General features: G+C 36.5%; 2 protein-coding genes across 5 annotated transcripts in view; one reads left to right on the top strand and one right to left on the bottom strand.

Moving 5' to 3' along the window:
• LOC107662217 (tRNA-splicing ligase RtcB homolog) overlaps nucleotides 1-3,624 on the top strand; it is an 8,782-nt gene extending 5,158 nt beyond the window's left edge. Inside the window, 4 exon segments of the mRNA XM_016452153.1 lie at nucleotides 792-980; nucleotides 1,383-1,493; nucleotides 1,571-1,690; nucleotides 2,494-3,624. Of these exon segments, the coding sequence (XP_016307639.1) occupies nucleotides 792-980; nucleotides 1,383-1,493; nucleotides 1,571-1,690; nucleotides 2,494-2,601 (528 nt within the window). The 3' untranslated portion in view covers nucleotides 2,602-3,624.
• Nucleotides 3,625-3,694: 70 nt separating this feature from the next.
• LOC107662216 (exportin-T) overlaps nucleotides 3,695-10,172 on the bottom strand; it is a 32,022-nt gene continuing 25,544 nt past the window's right edge. For all 4 annotated transcript variants that reach the window (XM_016452149.1, XM_016452151.1, XM_016452150.1 and 1 more), the window contains 8 exons: nucleotides 9,419-9,704; nucleotides 8,145-8,334; nucleotides 7,948-8,064; nucleotides 6,487-6,602; nucleotides 6,355-6,402; nucleotides 6,162-6,230; nucleotides 5,004-5,060; nucleotides 3,695-4,382 (listed from right to left, as the gene is read on the bottom strand). In XM_016452149.1, coding sequence (XP_016307635.1) covers nucleotides 4,356-4,382; nucleotides 5,004-5,060; nucleotides 6,162-6,230; nucleotides 6,355-6,402; nucleotides 6,487-6,602; nucleotides 7,948-8,064; nucleotides 8,145-8,334; nucleotides 9,419-9,704 — 910 coding nt within the window. In that variant the 3' untranslated portion in view covers nucleotides 3,695-4,355. The remainder of the gene's footprint in view (nucleotides 4,383-5,003; nucleotides 5,061-6,161; nucleotides 6,231-6,354; nucleotides 6,403-6,486; nucleotides 6,603-7,947; nucleotides 8,065-8,144; nucleotides 8,335-9,418; nucleotides 9,705-10,172) is intronic.

Below are 10,172 nucleotides of genomic sequence, written 5' to 3'. Positions count from 1 at the left end.
TCCCTTTAAAACCGAATGCACAGCTGCAATGGATGCAATGTACTGATACACGTTCTCCCTACTGTTTACGTTCACTTAAGACGTAATCAACTGTGTTTACGTGAATACTCGTCAAAATGGACAATTCATTTTGTGTGTAATTCTCCGTTCATGCGACGCGAGAGAGTAACGTTACTCGCGTGCTGTGAGAGGCGCTTTCTGTGTGTGTGTGCTGCAGTGTCTGCGCTCAGAAAACCGGACCGAATTGAGTTCTCTCTTGCGTCGTCAGATTTATCCATGTGTCTGCTCTTCTCTTACTCCCACATATTGACATTTTTGAACGTTTTATGCGACGTGCAGCAAGTGTATGTTAGCTTATGTCCCGCTGGTTCATATGTACGCATCTAACCTCGTAACCACGCAGCAGATTCCTTCTGAATGAATCTCATCCCAAATCGTCCCTCCCTAACATTTTCGTCTCGTTTTTATTCGTTGACGAAAATGTCAATAGATTTACGTCATAGTTTTTATCATTCAAAACGAGTTTGTTCGTTATCGTCTCATTGTCGTCGGTGGAAAAAAATGCCATTGATAAATTATTCGTAAATGAAATTAAAACTGCACATCACACACCCAGCTGTACATGCTGTGCTTATTATGCATGGGGAAAAAAAACAGTGCATATAATTATAATCGAGCAGCCCTAGATGTTTAAGCATACAGAACATGTGCATACTTTACACTCTACACAAACAACGTCCCATGTGAGTTCTGCTGCTGAACGTGTTCATTCATACTGACCTTCACTGCAGGCCTTCTCCAAAGTCTTCAACACCACACCAGACGATCTGGACATGCACGTCATCTACGACGTCTCGCACAACATCGCCAAGGTGGAAGAGCACATGCTGGATGGCAAACAGAAGACGCTTCTCCTGCACAGGAAGGGCTCGACGCGAGCGTTCCCGCCTCACCATCCACTCATACCTGTCGACTATCAGGTGACTAACTCCATTCTTCCTCCTGGATCGATTTATTAAAGGGGTCATATAATGCGATTTCAAGTTTTAAAGTTCTCTTTGGAGTGTTACAAGCTGTTCGGCCAATCACAACGCACTGGATAGCTGGCCAATCAGAGCACACCTCGCTTTTCAGAACTATGAGCTTTGTGAAAGGTGGGGCATAGAGGAGAAACAATAATGTACAGTATGTGGAAAATGTTTTTTGAACCTTAAACCGCATAAACACATTTCATTACACCAAATACACAACATAATGTTCTTTTTAGCAGCACCATATGACCCCTTTAATGCATGTTACTCAGAGTTTGAAAACGACTTTCCTTTGTGGTTGACGTCACATGACTATAAACTGAAACATTTCAATGTTGTTTTCTCTTGCAGCTGACAGGCCAGCCGGTTCTGATCGGAGGAACCATGGGCACCTGCAGTTACGTGTTGACGGGCACAGAGCAGGGCATGACGGAGACGTTTGGCACCACGTGTCACGGAGCGGTGAGTCATGTGATCAGATCTGCTGCAGTGATCGTCGTCGTGCTCACCCGTCTGACGTGTGTTTGTGAACGCTGCAGGGTCGAGCTCTATCCAGAGCCAAATCCAGACGCAACTTGGACTTCCAGGACGTTCTGGATAAACTGGCAGACATGGGCATCGCCATCAGAGTGGCATCACCCAAGCTGGTGATGGAGGAGGTGAGATCTCTTCGTTCGGTCATTTGGAAACTTTTTTTACCCCCTTTTTAAAGAACCAATTCAAATTTTTTTTAGCATCCAAAAACAGAAACGATTTTAGTTTTTCAAATAACCATGCTGCAATAAAAAAACTTAAATGATATTACCACTAAATGGTCACAAATTCATATTTTTTTAAACTATCACTTAGAATTAAGCTTAGTAGATTTATATTGTATTATGATTTTTAAAAAAATAGTTTTTTCAATCATGTCAATTAGAATAGCTGTTAAACCAGAAGTTTCACTCATCTGCAAAAATTTTCCATTTTCTTTTAAACAAATTCAAATTTAAGCATCAAAAAAGGCAGAAACTATTTTTAATATTTTTTGAATAATCATCCAACAATAAAATGCATTGAATACTTCTATTTAAGCTGCTTTGTGATTTAAATAGTTATAAATTTACTTTGATTTTCAATTCTAATGATCCAAAAACAATTTTTATTTTTTACTATTTTATTAGATATTTATTTTTATATCAATTGTTTTTAAATAATCCTCCAATAAAATGCATTGAATAATTATGCTTTTATTTTTAAGTTGCTTCGTGATGTAAATGGTCACAAATTATTCACCACTTGTTCACCTGTTTGCAAATTGAATTTTAAACTAGTCCAATCAAGTTTCCAAAAAAGCTGAAACAATTGTTTTATATCTTTAAATGATTTATATATATAAATCGCAATAAAATGCACTGAAAAAATGTTATGCTGTTATATTTGTTACTTTTTTTTTTAACACGCATTGCATCTTGCACATCAGGCTCCTGAATCCTACAAGAACGTCACAGATGTAGTGAACACGTGCCACGACGCCGGCATCAGTAAGAAGGCCATCAAGCTCAGACCCATCGCTGTGATTAAAGGCTGAAACATCACGATGCTGCATGCAAGACTCTGCAGCTCAAATATTTAGCACTTATGAAGGTGAAGTGGCTCCAGCATTATTTGTTTCATTTCGGGTTTAAGGGTGAACATGTTTACACAGAGCTACTAATTTGGAATAAAACCGTTGCATCAGCGCCTTGTTCTCCTGAATCTGTTCAAATGATTACGTGAACGCAGCCGCTTCAATAAACCTCCAGCTGGAAATCTGGCAGAGATTAGTAAATACTTTATTGGTCATGACAAAAGAGAGTGAGAGGGCCTTTCCCAGCATATCAAAAATAAAACAAGTTTGCACAGTCTACCTTTCGTGTCTCTCTCTCCTCTTTTTTGGCATAAACACAGTGGGTCTGACGAGCAGGACTGGAGCATTTCTGAGTAACAGGTCTGTGTTAGGCAAATCACAGGAAGTCTGAAGCAAAGGCTCATGGGTAATGACAAAGAAACAATCTTTAACAGTCATTCTCATATTCAAAGTTACAAGTTCATCATCCAGTTTTTGGATTAACATTTTTTTCCTATCATGATTTTTAACCATTAAAGCCAACGTGATGTCGAGACCCAAGAAACGTTTAGGTCCAAACCTTTGCTGAGCGCTTCTGTCTGAAGTGGAATCCAGAGCTGAAAGGGTTAAGACACGTGCAGCGTCTCTAAAAATCCAACACAGATTGTCATTTTGTCAGCCGTAATGGGTCATTTCTACAAACCAGAGATTTTTTTTTTTTTACACAAAGTACATTTTCCAAACAAGAATTGCTAGCAGCGTAACTTAACCAAAACATTCCCACTGCAGATCCAAGGATCAAACCACCTCGTAGTATTTTCACAGTTCGTAACATTACATTGCATATTTCAAGTGGGCTTTAAAGGCATTAAACGACAGCGAATCTGAGACTGTGATGGAGCGGACAAACGTTTAGTGCTCGGAAACGATACGAGTTACAGAACAGCTTTGATGGGAATGCCGTATTATATGGAAAACTAGAGGGGATTGCTGATGATTTAGCAGATATATATATACACAAACAAAGAAAAACAAGTAGAATAGAAAGCTAGAGTTTTTTTTTTTTTTTTTTTTTTAAAAAAAAAAAAAAAAAAAAAAAAAAAAAAAATTTTAGATCCAAAAAGCCCAACATCAAGAGCACTTCCATTTATTAACCCCATCACGTCAAACTAAAACCTATGCTTCATTTATGCATGTTAAAAAAAAAGAAAAAGTGGCAATTAAATATTCTTAAACCGGCCCTTCTTAAAATGAAATTTGAGAAAAATCCCAATTTCTTGCGCACAAAAAAATAAACATTTCATTAAATTCATTCCAGAATTTTCTGTAACATTTAAGTCACTTCCAAACAATTACCAAAACTGTTGTATTTCAAATGGAAATGCATTTTCCCTTGAAATTGTGTTCAGGACTGAAGCCCCGCCCACCCTCACAAACCCCACCTACAGTATGGCGTCTCGTCCATTCGCAGACGTCGCCTCCAGCCCAGGCGGCTAAACCTCCATGGAGAGCACAACTCTGATTGGGCCAAGGTCGGTGTGGGGGTGTGGTCACGTCACGTGACAGCCAATCCCCACGTGACTCCTGTTGGGGGTCCGTGTCCCGCAGACAGGAAGGGTGTGGTTACGCTTCTTTAAGTGCAAAAGTAGCTCCTACGCTAAGCTCTGTCGTTATGGTGGTTTGTAAGTGGCGTTGACTGCTGAGCTCCCAAAACGCTCCGCTTTACAGTTCCAGTTTTACAGTTTGGCCTGCTGGAAGAAAACCTGCATGCACAGAAAAAAAAAAAAAAGGGTTAAAATGGCCACATAAAATCTAACTCTCTCTCTCTCTCGCATACTCTTAAAAAAATAAATAAATAAATAAATTACATGTATACATATAAACATACATATAAACTAGGGCTGTCATCATTAACGCATGCGATTAATTTTACAATCCTTAAAGCGTTAAAATAATTTAACGCAATTAATGTAAAATTACTGAAGCACAATTTCTATTCTAACCCTTTAACCCAATTTTGCTTCTCTGCTTGCGATTAGATCATTTAAAGCCGCTACACTCCGGGATCATTGGACTGAAAACTTTCCCGTAAGCGAATGCATTCAAACGATCCGTCCAAAACAGTGCTAATATAAAGGAAACCAGGCTGATTACATCAGAGATTGCAGAGAGAACGAAGACTCGCATCACATTTTAAGTGAATTATTAATTCCAGTGTTTCGCTTTTAAACACTAGCTCTGTCATATTCTGTGATTGCCTCTGAAGGTCCTCCATACCGTCTACTGTAGTAGATATATGCAGTCAGCAGGCGATTGGTTTAGGGTTTTTTTTGGCATCTCCATGTGGTCCTGGTTCGGTATCGCAACTTGGCTTCTCGAAATACCTTCATGTAGTTTTTCAGAACCTTAACATCCGGCTGCTGAAGCACTTGACACAGCTCCTGAGGAGAAACGCAGTTGATATCAATCAGAATAACTAAAAAAATAAATTAAATAAAAATGGCCAATACTGCAGTGTGGATGCATCTGTACTTCCACAGCTTCTATCTAGAAGATTTAGCTTGTAGGACTAATATGATCAAGCACATATTGTTACCATAACTTATGACAGTAGCAAAGATTGTTAAAACGTAGTTGAAATGATGTTTAAATCTGTAAAGCTATTAAATTGTCTTTTTCACACTCTTAAGGAGTACGTGCAAAAAATGGCCTATATAGGGTCCTATAAAATTTTTATTTTCCCCAAATTTTCGATTTTTCATTTTAATTTTACTATGTTTCCATTTATTGGATAAATTACATTTTTGTAATCAAAAATTCACCCCCCTTTTTTTATTGTTCTGGATTCCTTTTTAATGGATAAATTAAACGTTCATAATCAAAAATATTAAACTTTTAGCAAAAATAACATTGTTAGGGCCATAGGAAATCAGTTAAATTTTTTCCTAAATTCTGTTTTTAGTTTAAATGTTTCTGTATACCGTTTTGATGGTTTAATTAAATTGTATTAATCAAAGCCATGTCTAATCAACTGAATTAATGAAATTGTATCAATTTAATATATTTTTTTACAGTAATAGGGTCCTATGAAGTCTTTTACTTTATTTTATATCAGAAATTCTGTGTTGTGTTTTAATTTTTTTTCTTTCTTTTTTGATGAGCTTTAATAAAAATGTATTATCAAAAATAGTGGCAATCAAATGAAGGCATAATTTAATCTTTTTGACTATCAAATTAAAATAGAATTCCTTTTATTTTTTGGCAAACAAAGTGCTGCACAACAGGTTTACTGTTAAAATTAAAAAGTAAAATTGTGATATTCCTTAAAAATAAAGCTAACTCTATTATCATTATGATTACTTTGACAAGAACATTCTACTTTACATTAGTAACATGTCACAATTTCCTGAAGTTAAACAGAACTTTTATTTTGACAGGTTGTAGTGAAGACCTTTGAGTTTGTGTGTGACAATAGTTTGTAATCAAATGAAATGCTTGAAGCATGTCACTGATCCTGATGGAAGCAGGTGCGTGTCCGTTACCTGCGTGATTTCAGGCGAGACCTGCAGAGAAGGCAGATATTCCTGAAGAAACTGAATACACTCCAGCCCCTGTGCAAACAGCATTAAAACAGCCTGCAGTTAGATTAATTGACTAGTCCTCATCCCTAAGGTGAATGTAACTGGTTTCAGGTCTAAAGAAGAGTAATCACAGTTGAGGTGATTTCAGACTCACTCTTTTGAGATGAATCATGTGCAGAGTCAGCGTGCACTCGGACAGTGTCTGTAACAGAACAGCAAAACATTACAAATCACCATCAGACATTTAATAAATAGAAGCGGTCTATAAAAGACTTGACTGACGTACCAAAACAGTCTGGGCATCTGAAAGGTCAAAGGTTGGCTTAAGAGGGGCCATGAAGCATGCTGGGACGATATGCTTATAGATGAAATCTGGAAATCCCACCAAACCGTCTTTTCCACCTGAGAAAGAGAACATGTTAAAAGCAGTGTTATTTTACTTTTATACTATTGTAGTTTTTATTAATATTTTGAACTGGCTTTTTTTTTTATTTCTAGTTAGTAATTTTACTTCAATTTAAATTTCAGTTAGTTGCGAAAGCAACTTTTCTAATTTGTTTAGTTTAGGTTTTCACCTAATATTTATATTGTATTGTATTTCAACTTTATTTCAATTAACAAAAATATTTATAATAGTTTTATTTAATTACAACCCATAATAAAAGTCTAGATTCTGCCTGAAGCATAACATGTTAAAAGCTGTGTTAACTTATTATTATTTATATATTATTATTGTTTTTATTAACATTTTGAATTAGCTTTTTATTTATTTTGCTTTTCCATTTTCAATTACATTTTTAATAATTGTGCTTTTGTTTTAAGATTATTATTTATGTTTAATTTAAAATTAAGTTTTATATCTGGTTAGTGATTTTACTTCAACTTCATTTCAGTTAGTTGCCAGTTTAGTTGAACTTTTCATCTAATATTTATATTTTGTGTTTTTTCAGCTTTATTTCAATTAACAAAAATATTTTAATAGCTTTAATAACAACCCTTATTAAAAGTCCAGAAGCATAACATGTTAAAAACAGTGTTACTTTAGTATTATTTATACACTATTATAGTTTTTAATTAATATTTTGAATTCGCTTTTATTTTAATTTTAACTATTTGTTTAATTTGTAATTTTTAAGTTTTGATTTTTATTTCCAGTTAGTAATTTTTCACTTAAAATTAGGGCTGCACAATTAATCGAATTTCTAATCGCGATTACAATTAAGGATGCCACAATTACATAATCGTTCAAAGCAGCAATTAAACGTTCAAAATCCACTTATGTTATTCTGCGTGCTCAAGATGCTTTTTTTCTTTCTACATGTTATCTTAAGGATTTTTCCATTGTTTTAATTTTAGTATAACATTATAATACCATGCATATTTTTACCTTTTTATTTAAATTAGAAACCAATCCGATGTATAGTTGACATTTGAGGCTAACATTTTTTAGTTAGTGTTTTCAGCTTGTTTATTTTCATATAAAAATATGGCATGCAGTTGCTTCAAACAAAGGTGTAAACATCATTCATTTAATCATAATTAATAATCGCAATTACAATTTCAAAGGAATAATCGCCAATTATGATTTTAGTCATAATCGTGCAGCCCTACTTAAAATTATATTGCATTTAATTTCAGCTTTATTTCAATTAACAGAAATATTTGTAAATAGTTTTAGTTAATGATAATAACCCATATTAAATGTCTAGATGCTGCAGAATCTGCTGTGCTTGAAGTGTTTTTGTACCCCAGAGTTCCACTAGTCTGGACAGGATAATGAAGCAGGTTTTCTGGGCGACAGGGTCTGGGAAATCCACGGCTCCCTGGATGATGGTGAACAGCACACGCTCGATATTTTCAGCTCCTGCCAAACAGCAAGATTAAGTCAGTTCACATTTTCAGACACAAAGGTGTGCTTTCTTTCTGAACAGGACAGCGCCTCACCCTGACTGGCCATGACCTCGTTCATGCCGCTGCTGGCGATGGTCTGAATGAAACTGAAGTAGCTTCTTCTCAACATCTGCTTCTCTAACGCAGCCGTCTGGTCGTTCTCCTCTGCTGGACGAGACAACACCTCGAATATGGCCATCACTAGTGGCATGAAGATCTCCTGGAGGAAAGGAGACACCTGGTTCTGGGAGAGAAAGAGAGAGTCCATAGGAATTATTATTATTAGTCTTTCTGCTGTCAATACATGAATTATATTTCATTAATATGAATGTATTATATGTCACTGCTAAATGTATAAATGCAAACCATCCTGTAGCACTAACATAGGCTGTGCAATTTGGGGGAAAAAAAAAAGATTTTTCTGATAAAAATTGTGACTGAAAAAAATCCAGGTTTGCTGTACTTGTTTGTAGGGCTGTACAATTTGGTCAAAAGTTTGTGACTATGTATCAATATGGATATAAATGAACAACAACAACAACAATAATAAAAATAATAATAATACATTCTATGAAGAATTCTATCAAGGTTTCAGGCCCCACCATAGCACAGAAACTGCACTTGTTAAAATTACAAATTAATTGCTTCTTGCGTCAGACCAAGGCTGCATCTCATTGCTAGTTTTACTTGATCTTAGTGCTGCGTTCGACACTATAGATCATGACATACTCATAGATCGATTACAAAACTATAGAGGTATTCAAGGGCAGGCTTTAAGATGGTTTAGATCCTACCTGTCCGATCGCTACCACCTTGTTCATTTAAATGGGGAGTCATCTCAATTATCACCAGTAAACAAGGATCTGTCCTAGGTCCTCTGCTATTTTCAATATACATGTTGCCCCTTGGTAATATTATTAGAAAATACGGGATTAGTTTCCATTGTTATGGGATTTACACAAGCTTCAGTCTGGATCCAGAACACCTGAGAAGAGATGATGCCAACCCCTCAGAGGACCTCAGATGATGCCAACCCTGAAACAACATACAGAACTACCACATTTTTCTATAAGTTTGATTGCATAATATAATAACTGCTGTTAATAGTGTTCATCGTCTGTTTGCTTACATCTTTAATTGATTTTTCCGTACATTTCTGCCATATGTTTATTAACTGAGAGTCACCACTGATAAGCTACTACTAAATATTGTAGAAACTTAATTTGCTGTAAAGTTGCTTTGCAACGATTTGTATCGTGAAAAGCGCTATACAAATAAACTTGAATTGAATTGAAAAATTCAGATTAATTGTGCAGCCCTCTGCTAACCTTAAACTTGGCAGTGATCTGACTGATGAGCGGGATGAACTCCTGCAGGTCTCTGGGCTCGCAGTCCTTCAGCATGTGCTGCGACGCAGCTGGAATGAAGGGCAGCACCTCTTCCTCCAGACAGATGATCATGCGGTGGAGGAAGGAGCGCACGGCGCTGCGCAGAGGCCCTCTCTGGATGGGACAGCTGAGCGCCGGAAGGAAGGTCTGCAGGCAGTCCAGATACACTTCAGAGCAGCCGCACTGCTTCACCGTCTGCTTGTTACTGAACGCCTTACTGGTGCGGCTGAGGAAGAGGAACAAATCACCAAGCAACTGGCTCTTTATTTGGTTAAGATTTCTTAAAGGAGACATATTATGCCCCTTTTTACAATATGTAATATAAGTCACTGGTGTCCCCAGAATGTGTCTGTGAGGTTTCAGCTCAAAATCCTCCACAGTTAATTTATTATATAATTTTGAAAATGCCTATTTTGAGTGGAAGCTGCTGCTCCCCGCCCCCTTTTCAAGAATAGAGCAGCGCCATTACAGCTCGTATTTGCTAAAAAAACATCTTGTTTTGGTTCTGATTATCATGTTTATCGCGCTGTTTTAAACCATGAGTTTAAACTTCTGATATACGGTTTTCTGAGAGCACACATCCGAAGCACACGCACAGAAAGCGGCTGTCACAGCATGTGAGTACTAAACTAAGTTCTCATTCACACACAAGTTTACGTTAAAAACACACACGAGTTACAAAATCAGTCCATTA

Source organism: Sinocyclocheilus anshuiensis, unplaced genomic scaffold (genome assembly GCF_001515605.1).
Source record: "Sinocyclocheilus anshuiensis isolate Anshui unplaced genomic scaffold, SAMN03320099.WGS_v1.1 scaffold1543, whole genome shotgun sequence".
NCBI lineage: Eukaryota > Metazoa > Chordata > Actinopteri > Cypriniformes > Cyprinidae > Sinocyclocheilus > Sinocyclocheilus anshuiensis.
Note: the sequence above shows the minus strand (reverse complement) of the source record. Positions and strands in the feature narration are given on the sequence as shown.